Raw genomic sequence first — 18,918 nt, 5'->3', positions numbered from 1 at the left:
CAACCATTCTGAAATGCTAATCATCCTGAAATGTACTGGATCGATTTTGCTATAATAAAGTATATGGCACATCAATGGCAATTTTGCTGAACACACCTTACATGTCATAAAGCAAAAGTGAGCAAATCAACTGACAAGGACTGTTTTTCAACTTCCATTCTGATGCTGAAAATAAAGAAGTCCAGAGCAAATTGATCTTGTCTGTTAAATAATTAGACACTCTCCCACAGCCACTGTAACTAAGCCAAAAGAGATCAAATTTATCAGGTTTTTTCTACAAAATACAACAGTGGCACTGGTCTATATTTCACAGATGTGATTCCTGAGCCGAGAACTCCACTTTCACCAAGGATTCTACTAAGAACAGCAAAAACATTTAGGACCATCACTGAGGCTCAAAGCAAGTCTCTTTTCACTGCTTGTAAGCTTTCTTCCCTGCTGATTTTATTAAGTTCAAAATATTTTTTTTCCTCATTGCATATAAGAAATGATTACTGGGATAACATTATCAAAAGTAAAAGTTACTAGGTCTGTAATGTCCAAAAGCTCTGAAGTTATTCTATCAGCTTATATAAAATGATAAGGGTCAGAAGACCTTCTCTTTGAGGATCTCAAATCACTTAAATACATGAGACTTAAAATATTCTTATTAGGCATTTCAGACATGTAAAAGCTGAGACACCACAAGGTTATCAAAAGGGTTCAAGACAACAGAAAGAATTAATAGCATAACTATAAATACAACCCAAAAAACTCTTAGCTTCTACTTATACACTTATATTCCACTCCAAAGACAATGTTCTTCTCTTTCTTACATATAAGAAATGACAGTAGGGATGCTTTCAAAAATATAAGTTATTGGAAATTTGGAAAACTCTAGTGTTACTATATCATTATGTGAAATGATGACAAAGAAACAAAATTATATAGACAGAGAAATCTATACTGTAAAACTATATTTAATGATTACTTAAGCCACCAGTGTGATGCAGTCATGCAAAAAGGTAAACGCAATCTTAGAATGTATCTAGAGAGTTATTTCCAATAAAGATAGGGAAGTATTAATGTCACTGTATAAGATACTGTACAATCATCTGTACAAGGCACTGGTAAAACATCATCTGTAATAAAGCGTAAAATTCTGGTCACCCACATTCAAGGAAGATGAACTCAAACTGGAAGATGAACTCAAACTGATAAAGGCTATGAGGATAATCAGGATATAGAGAGTCCATATTATAAGAAAAGAAAAGGAAAGCTTGGGCTTTTCAGTCTTGCAAAACAAAAGGCCAAGATGGGATACAATTGGTGTTCATAAATACATCAGGGATGAAAACCCCAGGGAGAAAGAAATGCTGTTCAAGTGAAAATGTTGGCACAAAAACAGATCTGTATAAACTCACTAAGAATAAATTTTATCTGCTTTAAAAGAAGGTTCCTAACCACTAGAACATGCAGGTTCTAAAGGGAAAAAAACACACATAAGAAACAAAAAAACTCTATTGATCAAAGTAGAGAGGGCACAAAAAACTGTCAGACAAAACTTAATAAAGGTTAAAAAACAGATACTAAGGTCTCTGAGACGCATTACATTTCAGACATGATTAACAAGGTAATTATTCCTTAAACAGAAACCGGTCACATGTGGAACTCAGTAAGGTGTGACAATGCATCATACATTAAACTGAATATATGGCTGGGACCTGTCAAAACTCTGTCAGTATAAGAGGTTTATACCACTCCCAGTACATGGGGAGAAAGGCATCAGGCCCAATGCCAGACTCCCCATATGCTGAACAGCATGCCAGTGGGGGGGGGGGGGACTGGTTTGGTTCCCAGCCCCAACTAATAAGCATCTGATTCGTTTCATCTGCTGGAGCAGACTCCCCAGGATCCCCCTGCACCAGCAAGTAAAGCAAGATTGGGATTAAATGCCCTATCCCAAAGTCCTGTATGGCATGGCAGGATGCACTAGTGTTGGAATCGAGGATTAGATCCCATCACTTCTTAACCTGAAGATCTGTCAGGGGCCCTAGGAGGTGGCACCTTCAAGAGCAGGGCACCAGAGTAAGTGAGGCAGGAGATTGCTTTCAGTCATATTATTGTAAATGTGTACAATATAATTTACATGTTTGTGACTATTTCCAGGTAGAATGCTGTGGCTTGCTTTTTTTACAGAGTAGTTTTAACATGTGAATCCCCTACCTTATGTGTAAGGAAGAGCTGCTGCTACCACTTCTCTGTCACCTAAGTTACAGGAGCAAAACACTCCAGCATGATGTGTCAGAGTTTATTGCATCGCATTCATTTCATGTGTAGATGTGCCCACTGTGTATTTCACTCTAACTTAAGTTACAGTGTTCAGTGCGAGTGAAGGAGCTTCCCTGCTTCCCACTTCACCCTTCCCACAGAATAGGTGCAATATGAAAACAAAATTACTTCTTAGTTTCCTATGAACTAAAGAATCAAATTAAAATACAGCAAACAACAATTAAATTAGTTGAGGTGTTGCTAAGTATTCCACCAGTTGTATTGTTTATTTTAATATTCTTCCTCTGTATGCAAAGCCTTACACAGACATAACCAAATGTTACACCTAACTGTATATTTCAATACTTTACCTTAGATAGTGGAAAATAAAAAGGTACTCATAAGTGCAGATTATGAAAGTTTAATTGTAACCAGTGGGTGCTGAGACTTAACTACTGCAGTTAAAAACAGGTATATTCATATGCAAAAAGCAGAAGTAAGTGATAATGTACTATACACCCCTCCCCTCTGCCATGGCACAGACTATAGGCAGCATATGGTATGCTAGCTAATACTGAGAGGTGTCTGTGTAAGGCAGACAGGACAGTGTCCACTTAGGGCTTTTTCAAGCTAATCAACAGGTCAGCTGGTAGTGTCCCACTATTCTTTCCTTGGAAAAAGCTGTTTAAGAAGAGCTTGAACTAATAAGAGGCTTTTATCAAGTCCTCTTATGCTCTGTTATCAAGTCTAATGCTGGGTCCCTTGCTGGTCAGAAGCAGCGAAGGTGAGGGAACCCCTCTCTAATCAGAGTGTCCTGCTGGTGCCTGGCCACACCCCCGCAGCTCAACACTATGGAAGGGGAGGGAGGGAGGGCTGCTCTAGCAGCCTCCAGCTTCTGGCCTGAACCACTGTAAGGATGTACCATATCAAAGGCCTTGGTAAAGTAGAAGAAAACAACATCCACCTCTACTCCTGCATCTAAGCATTTTGTGACCCTGTCGTAAAACAAAACCAGATTACTCAGATATGATCTACCTGCTACAAATCCATGCTGGTTTCCCTGCTGCATTATTTTTCCCGCTGGACTCTCATAAATATGATCCTTCATAATCTTTTCAAAGACCTTTCCAAGGATGGAGGTGAGACTGACTGGCCTATAATTACTCAGATTCTCCTTCCTCCCCTTCTTGAAAATAGGGACCACAATGGCCATTTTCCAGTCCTCTGGGACCTGGAGTGCCATGAGCACTCAAACAGCCGTGCCAGTGGTCGTGCTGTGATACTGGCCAATTCCTTCAGTACGCTTGGATGCAGCTCATCTGGGCCTGCTGACCTGAACACATCCAGCCCTTCCAAGTGACTCTGCACCAAGTCAGCTTCGACAGTTGGTGGGCTGGTGTCCCTCTGATGCCCATTTAAGAACCCATTAGGAGACTTATCTTGAGCCCTGTTCAGGAACATGGAGGCAAAAAAACCTCTTTGAATAACTTGGCCTTGCCCCCTAAAGATCACAGGGGACAGCAGCGGGGGGGGAGGGGAGGGGGCGGGTGTCAAAGTGGTCATCTGCTACAGACTTCCAAAACCAGGAGGAGAAAATGAAGGAGGCCTTCTCTAAACTGACAGAAGCTTCCAAATTGTAGGGTTTGGTTCTCATGGGGAACTTTAATTATTGGGTCATCTGCTAGGAGACAAAAGCAATAAGGAACAAGCAATTCAGCAAACTCCTGGAGTGCATTGGGCATAACTTTTTTATTCAGATGAGACAAGCTAATGAGGAGGAAGTTCTTCTCGACTTACTGCTCACAAACAGGGAGGAATTAGTCAAGAAAGTTCATGGATGTAACTTGCGTGACAGTAATCACAAAGTGATAAGAGTTGAAGATTCTAGGAGAAAGGAAGGAGAACAGCAAAACAAGACAATGGACTTCAGGAAAGCAGATGTTAACCAGCTCAGGAACTGGTGGGCAGAATTCCTTGGGAAGAAAATCTGTGAGGGAAAGGAGTCCAGGAGAGTTAAGTATACTTTAAAGAGGCCCTCTTAAAGGTGCAGGAGCAAGCAACCTGATGAGAAAAAAGAAAAGGAAGTGCAACAGAAACCTGTTTGCTAGCTAGAGATCTTTTCAAGGAGGTAAAACTTTAAAAGAAATCATATCAAACTTGGTCATAGTACTAGGGAAGAGTATAAGAGCATGCAGGGAGAAAATTAGGAAGGCCAAGGCATGGTTTGAGATGCAGCTGGCAAGGGACAAGAAAGTTAATACAAGTATGTCAAAAGTAAGAGAAACACCACAGAAAGCATAGGCCCCTTATGAAATACAGAAAGTAATCTAGTTACATATGATGCAATTAAGGCTGAAGTATTTAATGCCTTTTTTTGGTTTGGTTTTCACAAATAAGGGCAGCTACTAGATGAGTGCAGTTGGCAGCAGAGATGGGGAAGGAGACAAACAGCCTAGAGTAATGGATCATTGTGCTGAGTGAGTAGACATCAATGGCTCAATGACTAGTTTGGATCGGGTATCAAGAAGGGTTCTCTACACGTCTGTCCTGTGTTCAGTACTGTTTAATACCTTCATTAATGATTTGGATGATAGGATTGAGTGCACACTTAGCAAATCTCTGGATGACACCAAGTTAGGTATAACTGAAGACACTCTGGAGGGTAGGGTTAAGATCCAGAATGACCTGAAGAGGCTGGATAGTCTGCAATCAATCAGATGACAGTCACCAAGACAAGTGCAAAGTCCTCCACTTAAGACAGAATAACTGCATGCATAAATACAAACTGGGGAACAACAGGCTAGGCTGAGGTATAGCAGAGAACCTGAGATTTTCAGTGGACCATAGGCTGGATATGAGCCAATAGCGTGCTTTTGTTGAGGAAAGGCCAAGAGTATACTGGGTGTATCCAGACAAGACGCTTACTGCACAGTAGCTCATTCCTACTGTGTAGTAATGTCACCAGGCATGAACCGCAATGTGACACTACTGTGAAGTAGTAAGAAGTTACTGTACAGTAAGTGTCACCAGGCAACTGTACTGGGATGCTACTGCATAGTCATTTAGTACTTGATTACGCGTCTCATGTAGATGTGCCCACAGAGTAGTATTAATAGGAGTGACAAATCAAGGGAAGTGATTCTTCCTCTCTATTCAGCACTAGTGAGGCTTCACCTAGAGTGCTGCCTCCAGTTTTTTTGGGCTCCACATTTCAAAAAGGATCTGGACAGTTTGGAAAGAATCCCGAGCAGGGAAACAAAAAATAATTAGGGGTTTTGGAGACATGACTTATAAAGGAAAGTCTGAAAGAACTAGATTATTTAGACTAGAGAAGAGAAGACTGAAGGGGGATTTGGTAACAGGCCTCAAATACCTGAAGGTTGTTTAGCAGGGATCCTGGTTTTCCCTGATAAAAAAAAAAATCCACATTTTTCAGATTTGAAAAAGTAATCCAAAAATCCACATTTTTCTATGTTTAAACTACATATAGCAGTGTTTCATTTTAATGGTGTTATATATATTAGTGGTGTTTCATTTTATTCACAGAAAAATGTGGATTTGGGTTACATTTTTATAGTCCTCTGGTATGCCAGTCTATCAAGACTTTATAAATATACTATTGTCAAGGGCTCCAAAACCTCCTCTGCCAGTTACTTCAGTAACCTGGCATGAAGTTCATTGGACCCTACTGACCTGAACTCATTGAGATCCATTTAAAGTTTTCTGATGGTTTCTTTTGTTATTTTATTCTTCAGCTTGTCTCCTTTCTTAACCAGATAATCCCTTTTGAGCAGCCTAATTATTTTTGTGAAGACCAAGGCAAAGTAGGTGCTGAGCAGCTCCATGTTCTATGTTTAGAGTTCACCCTGGCTATTTAATAGTGGACCCAAAACTTCCTTGGTCTTTCTTTCATGTCCAACGCATTTACAGAACTTCTTAACTTGCCTTGCCAGGTGAAGCTCCTGAATAGTACCTCCTCTTTTCTCCTCCTAAGCATGTTAAAAATTACATTTGTCCATTGCCTTAGGTATCTGTTTCCTTTCTCTTTCATGGTTTCCAAGACATGTAGGTTGTAGCTTTTAAGTATTTCTCATGTATTATAAATAAATAATATACTTCTCTGTAGGGTTTTTTTGTCATCCTTACTATTCTGCCACCTGGGAAGACTATACCGTATAAATATAAAATAATCCATTATAGAAAGCAAAGTTTTTACAGAAGTACTATAAACAGACCAGAGCACTTCTACCTTAGTGGTAAAGCATTTCAAATTCATCTCTTTTTTGCCATGTTATATATTACATAAGGAGATAATTTTTAAATTACAGTTAAAATTCTTTGTGCCTTCGAAAGGAGGAAGAGAGAGGAAAAAATCCTTATCTTTACACAGTAGAACCTGAGGTACTGAAAGTATTTTTTGAGACTATCCAAGCACACACATGCGCATGCACATGCACACCATTTAACAATTTTTAGCATGAAAGACATACTGTACCATGAACATGGTCCTGAAGTTGTTCAAATCAGTTAAAACTTCTTCCACAGAAACCTTCTTCAAATCAATGGCATAGTAAACCATCACATTCTGATAGAGCTTTTCCATGTTCTCATGCATCCTGGAAAGCTTTTGGTAATGCTCTCTTGCATAAACCGCAAAACTGTAGATTACTGTTAAGGTTAAAATAATGTTTAAAGAAACCAATAAAGGAAACAGACATTAAAAAATTATCTGAGATCACATCCCACAATAAATTCATCATTTGTAGCAAGTAAAATACAAGTCCTACATGCTTAGCCATGTTTAAAGTGTATGTTGGCAATAGTAAATAATGAAACAAGAGTCAGGGATGATCCAGTCTTGAACAGGCGGTTGGACGAGATGACTACATGAGGTCTCTTACAATCCAGGACTGGGGTTGGAATTGCTGCTGCAGTTTGGCCAAGCCACTATGTGCTCTATGGCCCTGGTCAGAGTTGGAGCTGCAACCACCACACAGGGATAAGTAGCAGAGGTGTGGCAGTGGGGGGTGAACAGGTGGGGCTCTACCTTCCCCACAACAGTGGTAGAGGCAACAAATTGAAGTTGACCCTCCGATAATTAGATTCTATACATGGATAATTATAACAAGTTTATAATTTTCTATGTATACAATCTAATCATTGGGGGATCATCCAACATTTAAAGCAGACTTAGTTTCAGGTGAATACAGTATGTTTTCCATCTTGTTACATAAAATGGCATATATAAGGACATTAATGAACTGGGGGGCTGCTCAGAAATTTGAAAAAATTCAAGTCTATTGGAGGTGAAGTATGGATTTAGGCATACAGGTTTAGAATTTCAGTCATTATAAAAAACTGATTTATAATTCACATATAAATCACTTGATCATCATTTTTACTGTTAGAATAATAATTTATAAAATATGCTACTGCGAAATCAAAATTTTAACAAAGTTAAATTATAAGCATCCTATAATCAGAGAAGCACACACTTAAGTCTTAGTGTTAATAGGCCCATGGGAAGAAGAGCTGTTATGCTACCTCTATCAGTGAAATGAGAGAATTGAAGGTGTAATTCAAATCTGCTTCATAAATAATTTTCTGTCTTACAGATGTGTGTCCCCATATTTTAAAAGTTGCTATCAGTTTCAAACTACTAGTTCTAGGAATATTATTCTTATGCCAACTCTCACCATTAGTACTAAGAATGTAAATACTTCTTAGGAAAATGTGTCCCTTCAACTTAACAGATGTGAGCCAGATATAGAAAAATACTTAAGTGTATAGTTAACCAAGCACTTTGACTACTTGTACATGCCATATGGGTTTAATCCAGTTTAGTTCTCCCCAAACAGAAATGGTGGGTTTTTAAAAACACCAATTCAATTTAGGGAGAATTAAACCAAATGAAACCCCTGTGGCGTGTACACAAGAGTGGTGGACCAATCCTTGCCTACCTTTTCAGCAGCTGGGGGAGAATGGGACAGCAGGCTGCCAGCAGGCCAAGCAGTTCCCCAGCTTTGTCAGGTACCCCCAGGAAGAGGGGTACCCACCCCCTGGCACCCAGCCCAGGCGGTCTCAGGGGACACTGCAGCCATGGAGGGAAGCACCGACCCCCCTGCAGCTATGGAGGTAAGCAGTGGGCCCCCACACAGCTCAGGCAGGTAGGCGGGCTCAGAGGAAAAAAGAGAGAGAGAGAGAGAGAGAGATCGGGCTCACCGCTTTTTTTCTTCTTCTTCAGTGGCACAGGCAGCCACCAGGTCCTACAGCCCCTGAGCTGCGCAGCAGTTCACACCAAGCCCCAAGCACATCTGCTTCCAGCACCCTGTGCACTGTTGCAATGTGTTAGGTAGCAAACTAAAACACCTTGGAGGTGTTTGATCTTGCTATGTACCAAAGTCATTTCAAGCCAAATATGTTGCTGAGCGTGCAAACGGCAACACAAATAAAGCAGAATATGCCGCCGAACATGCAAACAGCAGTGCCATTAAAGCAGTGCAAAAGAGCATTTAAGCCATTTTAAAGGCCAATTTTGTGGAGTGTACAAAGGCCCTTCTTCAATTTAGCTTAAATAAACAGAATTTAAGCATGTGGTTATTCAAGGCAACCTGGACTAGCATTGGACTTGATATCGTAAGATCTGGTTTCTTTTCCTAATTTTTCTATAGACTTTCAGTATAGCCTTGGGTCCTTGTTATTCCTCTAACTACAGTTCGATTAGGAACAACTCTACAGAAACATACACATACAACACTTAAATCTATTAAAACAATTAAGACCATTCACAGTGCTGCTACTTAAGTGTCTAGGTAAATCTCTGAAGGAGCCTGCAAGCTCTCTGGTTTAAGGATTGTCTCTATGTGTTTTTAGACTACAGAGCACAATGGGCTCCGACTGTGATTAGGGCCCCTACATGTCACAGGCATATTAAACTTTACATTCATGGATCTGCCCCTCCTTTTCAAGAAAACTGACAATAAATCCTTCCCACCAACTAATGAACTTCGTATCTAATAGGGGTGCACCAATAAAAGATTACTTGGGCTGATACCGATGGCTGATTATTAATGAGCCATATCAGCTGATACCCATCTTATTCTCGATATGCATCCCAGCAGCTTGGAGAACAGGGTCCAGCTGGTAAGTCTATTGGGGGGGAGGGAGAAGGTACATGAGAGGAAGCAGACCAAGGATTCTGCAGTGAAGGAGAGTGTGGGGCTGGGGTGCACTGCCCAGCCAGGGCAGGGTGGGACACAGGACAGAGTGATGAGAGGCTCGTCCAGGGGGCACAAGGAGAGGGGCTGGAGCCTACCATTGCACACACCCCCAGGGTATGCCAAGGGGAAGTGTGCACCCCCAGATCTGTGAGCAGAGTGAGGGTGCGCTGCCTCTGTGCATGGGGTGAGGACAGGCTGCCACTGTGGGATGGGGCTGGTCTTGGGCTCCTCCCGGTGGTGGGTGGGGTTAGGGCTGCATTCAGTGTGGGCGGTGGCAGCACTGGGGTGGGAGGGGCTATAGATAGGGCTACAGTCACCCCAAAATTTGCTGCAGCTGCCCTGTGTCCCTCCCTCACAGTGCCACTGCCACCCACCCAGAGCACGGTCTCCCACCAGGAAGAGCCCAGTGCCACCCCCAGGCCCAGCATGCCCTCGCCCCACGCACAGATCTGGGTGGCACATGCCCCACCCCATGTCTCCCCCATGGGTGCACAGTGGTAGGATCTGCCTTCCTCCTTGTGCCTCCCAGATGTGCCTCTCATCACTCTGTCGCACACCCTGCCCCGATTGGGCAGTATCTGCACAAGCCCCACTCCCTCCCTCAACGCAGGGTCCTCAATCTGTCCCCCCCCCGCCCCCGTAACCCTTTTCCTCCCCCAACACACTTACCAGCTGGACAATGTTCTCCAAGCTGCCAGGCTGGCTGTGTGCATACTGCACCTGCGCACATGCACGTGGCATTTATGGGCAACTTTATCAATCACATCAGCCAAAAAATGCTGATTGCCAATAATGTCATTTTTTCTGTTATCTGTGTGGCTACAATACAGACAGATGCATCATTGCACCTCTACTATCTAAGTGTTTATTTATGGACATTTGAAACCTGAAAATTTCTGTCGCAGGTCTCTGTGAAAGCGTGCTTTAAAGCTGTTTGGTTCCAACAACAGCAATTTAATGTGATCATGATAGTCACCTGGCATTAACAAGTATTATAACCATTACAGAGCTTCTTTTGAGAAGTAGTATACTGCTGATGAATTCTAGTATGTGGGTCCTAATACCAAAATCACAGTCTACTAGAGGGTAGTTTCTTTTATATCTCACTTAAGACCAGAAGAGTTTTAGGGAAAATGTTAGGAGTGCTAGGTTCCCTGACCGATACAATTTCTTTGTTTGTGTGGGGGGGGGCAGAGGGGGGAACCCGCAATTTACAACAGCAAACTACTGCGTTAAGGGACTTTTCTTTAATTCCCTCATGCTACAAAATATTTAAATTATTTAACCAGATTTAAAGCACTAGCTAACTGGGCTAAGAGATGTATGGTATTTAGTTTAGATATAAAAATCTAACATCTAACATAAAAAAGGAAATTGAGCATCAATGCTATGAACCAATTTGTACTGCTTAGCATTGTTAGAGATTGTGTTATAGTTCTTACTAGATACATACTAAGAATGTAACAAAAACAGAAACAACTGCTGAACAACAGAACCAAGAAGCAATGAGAACACCAGGACAGAAAGGTCAGGGTAACAGCTCTAGTAAATGTTACTGTAGCAACAGCAGCAGCAGGAGCAGCAGCAATACATTCTTAATAATTACTGCATTAGGTGTCTGCACTTTCTATGGAAATTTTCAAAGGCTATACAAATGTATTTAAGAGAGAGTTGAAAAACAGAAAAAGGTGTTCATAAGATAGACTAAGAAACATTACAGAACTTTGCAAATTGGGAAAATAATGTAGAACATGAATGAAAGCAAATCAAGAAATATTTTTAGGATACAGTTTCTCAAACACCAAGCTCAAATGATACAATTTGCTTTGGAAGTATGGAACAATGCTAAGTTTTCATATTTTTTCCCATAACTAAAGAAAATATTGCAGACAAAATATTCTAGGTAACTTTTGCATGACAAAGCCTAGCTGTTTGCAGCTAACAAATTGATATCTAAACAGAAAATAGAGTCATTAGTCTTCCCCAATATGCTGTATTGGACATACAAATAACTACAATTACCACAATTATCTTTTTCAGTTGTATTAAGTCTTTGCAACATTTATGGCATAGATGCTATCATCCCTTTCTTACCAGTACAAAAATCTGTACCTTGGGGCTGATCCCAGGTCATATCTGCAGGCCCAGCAACAACTGCAGCAGATCCAGTGGTGGCAGGAAAAGGATGACAGCTACAGAGAGAGCGACAGCTGTATCCCACTGATGGCCAAAAGGAACAACTCTCCAAACCAGATCCCACCTATGGGCCATATATTTGACATTCCTGTTCTAGTATAAAGGAAAACTGCCAAAAGAATAGTTACAAAAGTAAAATATCAGTACAGACCTTGTAACACAGGAGCAAGAAAAAGGGAAAAAAAGAAACAGTAAAAGGAAAACAAAGAGATTAATGAAGGTGTGGTGGCGATACGCCCCCAAAGGTTTTCAAAGGGGTGGAGGCGAACTCCACAGGTCCCAAAACCCCGAAACAGACCCCCCACAGGGAAAACTTACCTCCTGCTGGCCCGGCAGCACAGGAACCAGGGCTGTGGCTGCAGCCGCGCAAGCCAGTGTTACGCCAGCTGTTTAATCAGCTGTTCCCCACGCAGGGAACAGCTGGACCAATCGCAGTGGCCAACCCTGTGGGGGGAAAGAACCAGAGGAAGAAAGAGGAGGTGGGGAAGAGGAGCGGCACAGATGGAGCAGCACTGGCAAGCAGCGCAGGGGAAATCTTTGAGCCTTCTGCTGGAGGCAGAGCAGGGGGGACACTTCAGCCTCCTGTAGGAGGCAGAGCAGGGGAAGCACTGCAGCTCCCTGCGGAAGACAGACCAGGGGGAGCATTCGAGCTCCCTGTAGGAGGTAGAGAAGGGGCAGCATTCGAGCCCCCTGTAGGAGGCTGGTGAAAAGGAGACGGTTCCACGTCCCTCTTCTCCCCAGGAGAATATTTATTCTAAAGAAAACAAAAGAAAAGAAAACGGGGAAAAAAAATCAAAGAGAGAGAGACAGAGAAAGAGAGAGAGAAGGTTGAGGCATAAAGGTCAGAAGGACAAGAGCCGACTGAGCCCACTCAGACGTGGGTTCCCCCACCTGAAGCAGGTGGTGAGCAAGCCCACGGGGTCGAAACCACCATCGCACCATCACTTATCTGGTTGGCAAGTGGATGGGGTGTAGGGGAGGCAGAGCCCCGTGGAACATCGCGTCGCATAATCGTGAGTACTGCCATTTTCAGGAAGCTCTCCCAAGAAGATCGCCACTGAACCTCCTCTGATAGATTAACATCGAAGTCGTGGCAGGAGAGTTGAGGGGAGGAGCTACATACCCGACAGGCCGTGCTACCCACCCCTTTGGTTATCCAACCCCACCCCTTTGGTTTCCTGTTTCTTTGAAGATACTACCTAGTATTATTCACATTTGTTGTATATAAGCCGTTAGTATGATATTGGAAGAATTGCCTTCAATTCCATTAAGCTTTAAAAAAAAAAAAAAAAAAAAAGACATCTACAATGGTAGTTTCTCTACTGAAGAAATTTTAGATGAGTCCGTGGCACCATTTTATCTTTACAAAAAACTGCATATGAAGTAGCTCTTGCCACCAGACCATGACTTCATATGTGACTTGAAGTTACTGCTACAAGGGAAGGAACCCTTCAAGTAAAAAACCAAACCAAAACAAACAACTAAATAAACAAAAACAAACACAAAACTTTTGCCCAAACTAAATGTTTCAAAAGCAGCTTTCATGAGTATGTTCAGGACCACATTTTAATCTGCTATGATATACGGCTGCCTTTCTAATTGGAAATTTCAAAGGCATCAAGCCCAACATGAATTGGTAAGGACTGGGACAATGTTTTGTTTTCAACTGGACTAAGACTGCTGCCAGATAAAAAACTAAATGAGATAACATTGTAGGTGAAGATAAATGATCTCACTGGGGTTCAGTATTGCAGTGACTCAGAATGCCAACAAAAGTAGATGCCAGAGGATGATATCCTGTAGATATCAAGAAACCCAAACGAATAGTACTGACTGTTGTGAATGTATTCTTGTAAGCCCACTAAACAATTCACAGGAGCTATTTACCTGAGAGTACCAGGCTCAGATTAATTTAATTCTGATAGTTATCCTTATCAAATTATTGGTTATACCATACCAACCAAATTATTCTCAAAACTATCAAAAGCTCTTTACATTTGGTAGTAGCAGAGACTTCTAAGAGTCAGGTCAAACTTCCTTGAAATAATTTACAAAATAGAGCCCATATATGTGTTACTGCCTATGATATTCAAAAACAGAAGTATCTCAATACATGTTTTTTGTTTACTGTCTTGATTAGATGAATGCAATTCATCCACTCATATTTCACATGCAATTTTCATGTTTAAAAATCTGCATCTTAATGACAATGAATTCTTACTTAAAACTCATTTTTTTCTAGGAAGTTCCCTGACACTAAAACAACGTTGAAAGGTAAGATAAGTCACAAAGCAACCAAAGAAGTGACTGTTTTTTTTTTTTTATTTGACAGAAGAGTAACATCTTCTCCTTTCACTTTTAGCTCTAATAGGGAGTTGAATGGGAAATGGCATTAGAAATCTGAATACCTTCCCTTCAACTTACAGTCCTGAAGTTCTGAACAGTGTCTGTTATAAAATGATAAAATTTACCTTGGAGAACAAATCAAGGATTTGTTAAGTATAAAATTGAAACTGTGATGTTTTCATCCTGGAAAGCTGGCTTCAAGGTATTAAATTCCTCCTTTTTACTTGAGAAATAGGCTCTAGGTCTGAGAATATTCTTATTTTTAGTCCTTTTTATCTGAATTTCAAGAGAGTTCTCTTTCTTCAGTATCTAATTCAAGCCATTTAGAACCGTATGGCTTAAAGGCCCTTTAAAGTGGCTTAAATGCCCTTTTGCACCACTTTAATGGCATTGCTGTTTACACAGTCGGCAGCGTATTGCGCTTTAATGGCACTTCTGTTTACGCTGTCGGCAGCATACTGTGCTTTAAATTACTTTGATACATAGCAAAATAAAATGCCTCCGAGGTGTTTTCATTTACAACCTAACAAAGTGCAACAGCTGCGGAGGGAAGCACCAGTCCCTGTGCAGCTCAAGGGCTGTGCAGGAAGCCTGTGCTGGCAGCCCAGCAGCAGCCTGTGCAGGTAAGCTCTACTGAAGGTGGGGAGGGGGACCACCAAAAAGCAGCAAGCCTGATCTTCTTTTTTTCCCCCCTCCCCAGAGCCTGCCTGGCTGCCTGAACTGCAGGGTAGGCCCAGTGCTTCCCTCTGCAGCTGCGGGGGGGGGGGGGCGATGCTTCCCTCCCTGCCTGCGGTGCCCCCCAGGACCACCCGGGCCAGGTGCCAGTAGGCAGGCTCCAGCACAGATGGAAGCACTGCCCCCCCTGCAGTTCAGGGACCACATCCCACTGACAGCTCACCCTCCTCCCCCACCGCTGGAGACGCAGGTAAGGATTGGGCCCCACCCTTATATATATATGCCACAGTGAGTTACTTTGGTTTAATTCTCCCTAAATTGAAGTGGTGTTTTAAAACATCCACCATTTTAATTTAGGAAGAACTAAACCAAATTAAACCCCTATGGCATGTACAAGCAACCCTAGTGGTTTAAAGCACCCTCCCACCCCCACAAAGATTAGCATCAGCTTCCTGGTGTTTTTTAATGGGTTTGTTGATCTCAATGGGGGAAAAGGAAAGGTCAGGAGAGGGCTGAGGGTAGCATGTGGGGAGGGGTGTGTGTGTTACTAGTGGCTTCTTTTTGACATTTACCACCAGGGTTTCTTTGGTCATCATTATAACATTTCCTCAAATTTACAGAATTATTATGGATTTCTCCAGGTTCTCAAAGGACTTCTCTCTAACAAATGGTCTCATCTGGACTTATCTTCAGCCAACCTTTCATACACATCCCAATATTTAGCAGCCAACTGGAATGCTTAAGTAATAACAATGTTTAGCAATGATTGATTCCTAACACTAATGCCAGCAACCACTGCTGCTCATATTTCATGATCTTTCCAGGACCTCAAAGATGTTCAGAAAGAAAAGGCTGAGCCATGAAGGACTCCACAGCTGAGAGCTCTCAGAGGAAGAACTATTACTGAAAACTATCCCTCAGAATGTTTCCGATATGCACAGTTACTTCTCAAGCCAAAACACTCTACTCACACAAGACACTGCCATATTATGAGTAATACCCCAGGCTCAGTGATGACAAAGGCATAAAGATGAAGCAGCATTAAAAGAGGAAATCTGAGGTGCAGACAGAAGAGCTGCTCCTCGCTGTAACTCCAAATGTTTTGCAGGAATCGTCCTGAGTCACAAATACCTCCTAGAACAAACAGGACTTCACTGTTGGTTCTAGAGGGTGGGGGAACTAGCTGCTGGCTGCCAGCCTGCAGCCAATTTACCCTAGCAACAGCCCCTCCTCTCTTCCAGCCTGCCCCTGTTTCAGAATTGGAGGGGAGCAGACAGCAGAGAGAGCTCCTTCTAGGGGCTCCCCAGCCAGCTCTGGAAGGTAGAATGGATGAACTGGAGCCTCCCCTCCGCACCCTTTCAGCAGGGGCTGAAAACCCTTCAGACTGAACTCCCTCCACTCCCTTTCCCCCCTCCCATTCTGAAAACAATCCAAGGCTGGAAGGCAGCACAGACAAGTTACAGAAGATACTCTGTTTTGAAATGTCTTCATCTGATACCTCATGCAATAAGGGGGCAGATTTTTACCCAATCAGTAGAGGTGCACCAATACATTGGTCCGATATTGGAGCAGTACCAATATAAGGAAAACTGGTTGTATTGGATATCGATCCCATGGGGCCAACAATCTGGCTGATAAATGTCAGTGCTGTGTGCAGCTGCAGAGCAGCACACAGGGAGCGAGGGGCAGTAAGGAGAGCGGGCTTCAGTAGGTAAGTCCGGTGTGGTGGAAGGGGAGAGTGGAGGGAAGGGGTGTCACCAGACTTACCAGCTGGAGGCAGCTGTATCGGAAATTGGATTGGTATCAGCCGATATGCCTCCTTAAATATCAGCTATCAGTATCAACTCCAAAAATCTCTATCAGTGCACCCCTACTAACCAGCCATTTTTTAAGCTGTCAGCAGCTGTGCACTTGTGTTTGGTTACTGTTATAAACTGCTTTCTGTGGCCAGATCAGGGAAAATTGTCACTTCTATCTGTGCCTCTTGTCTGTGTCCATTGCTCTAACATACCTGGCCACTTGTAGTAGCACTGGGCGCCTGCTGACATGCAGAGATGCTGCTCCAATGCACTGTAATGTGGCGAAGCAGACTCAACTAATCAAGTCTGCTGGAGCATGTTAATTAAAGCACTCCAGCAGCTTCCATATCTTGTGCATTCAGCACCCCACTCTAGGAGCATGTGTAAAAGACACCCAGTATTTCCTGCCATGCTTAAGGTTGAAGTCGGGCAGAAAGTAAACTGGAGGATGTCAAATATTGTTGAAGAAAATCTGCCACCAACTTTCTAAGACTTCTCACTGAGAAATGAGTGGCAATGTCTAGGCAACAGTCAAAAAAAAAATCTATGCAATCAGAATTGGTTCTTTAGCAAAGTTTTGGAGAACTTTTTTTAGGTAAGGATGACTTCACAACATCTTTCACATGAATGATTGTGTTATTAACACAAGCTGTCTTCAACAGCAGAGGAACATGGTTATTATATAAGTGTAGATCACTTGTAAAACAACTAGGAACCACTGTTTGGATACTGTCTGAAACTCAGTCAAAGAAAATGGGCACAAACGATACTCTTTTGCTTTGGAGCATAAACTGCTGCTCTGGTTAAGAAGGATTTTTATGAATCCAACTGATCATTCCTGTATAGACCAAGAGCTCTCTGTAGTGGAAACCACTACACCCAGAGGCAGGCTCTTCAGACTCCAGGTTGATGAGATGTACCAGCATATGCAACCGTGCTGTGTATCACGATGTTGCATATGGTAAATAGAAATTCTCTCTTATCATGGCTACAACACAGATTATATTTCGATGTATATGTTTGGAATCATTATGAGATTCTCTCAACCTGAAACAAATTAATATATAAAATAATATAATTTAGTAATAAAAAAGGCTGAATAATGCTGGTTGATCTCACCTGCCTCCATTATAAGTGAACAACGCTGGTAATACCAGTAACACCTACAGTTACTGATAATCTAAGTGTTCTATTAATGTACTGAAAATTGATCTTTACAAAGTTGGTACACTTTAATGCACTTTTTAATACTCTTACGTCTATTATTATGTTGAACTATAAAAATGGCAATCTCTGCATTTTCATTTAGTAATGTAAGTGTATGTTCCATAGATCTGTAGTTTAAATTATGATGCAACAAGTCTTACACTCAATGGACCAAACTTGTTCTCTTTAAATAATGCCAACCACGATAACCAATTTAACGAAAAATAAGACTTGTATCATAAACTTGATACAGAATTGCTCCAATGGAATATATTCACAAGTGTTCGATTGTCCATTGCAGTTTTAAAAGATTTTACATGAAGGTATTTCCAAACTTCCCATTGGCTTCAATTTAACAGTCTACAAAATCTCACAAATCCCTACTTTATTCATCACAGGTACCATTCCAAATGTCTTTTCTTCCTTGCTTTTAATATTTTCTATGTGAGAATAGGGTTCAATTGTGTGCAACACTTAGAAGAACTTTGACCTGAGATAGCTAAGGGTACAATTCAAAGTGGTTTCTTAGACACTTAAATGGGATGTAGGTACTTAAATTTCATAGTGATTTAAAGTTGTCCTGCCCCAGCAACTACATAGCTTACTAAGTACCAAAATTTATTATACTTTAGTTTTATATCGGAATCTATTATACTTTATTTTTGTATTGGAATGTTCCCTGGGCACCTACACCCGAACATGCTTAAATGCATGTTAAAAGAGCACTTAGAAAGCACTTTGGTGCCTAACTCTCACCTGCTGCAATCTAAGGCTAAACACCTAAATTTTTGTAAGACCCGAGAGACCTCTCAATCATCCTCAAATTCAAACTGCTCTCAGGAAGCACTGAGGGAACACTGCTGAGTGTTGTGATCTTGACAGTCATTAATATGAATAGGCTGATGCACATGCATTAACAGTAGCGTAGCTGAATGCTTCTGGATGATTTGGGGTACAGCCACAGCACTGCTACAGCAATCCAGGTCAGAAGAGGGGGAGATAGTGAATAGTTACTTGTGTTTCAACATTTTCTGGAGGGATTTCACTTGAGGGCTGCTTCTTCTAGGCTCAGTTAACTAGCACTGACTTGTGGGACAAGTCAGTGATGCAGAACTGGGATGATGAGTAGAGGTAGGGGCAGAATAGAGGTAGGGGCAGAATATCAGAACTTAATAGCTCTGATCTTGCTATTCATGACACTGAATGAATTACTGAACTGAAGCCTT

General features: G+C 41.8%; 1 protein-coding gene across 2 annotated transcripts in view; it reads right to left on the bottom strand.

Annotated features, from left to right (window-relative positions):
* The window catches only part of DIAPH3 (diaphanous related formin 3), a 485,008-nt gene that overhangs the window by 165,422 nt on the left and 300,668 nt on the right, over window positions 1–18,918 (bottom strand). For both annotated transcript variants that reach the window (XM_090024704.1, XM_090024695.1), the window contains one exon: window positions 6,746–6,910. In XM_090024704.1, coding sequence (XP_089880830.1) covers window positions 6,746–6,910 — 165 coding nt within the window. The remainder of the gene's footprint in view (window positions 1–6,745; window positions 6,911–18,918) is intronic.

The sequence above is a fragment of the Crocodylus siamensis genome, chromosome 1, assembly GCF_052110815.1.
Source record: "Crocodylus siamensis isolate JL-2025a chromosome 1, ASM5211081v1, whole genome shotgun sequence".
In the NCBI taxonomy this organism is placed as follows: domain Eukaryota; kingdom Metazoa; phylum Chordata; order Crocodylia; family Crocodylidae; genus Crocodylus; species Crocodylus siamensis.
Note: the sequence above shows the minus strand (reverse complement) of the source record. Positions and strands in the feature narration are given on the sequence as shown.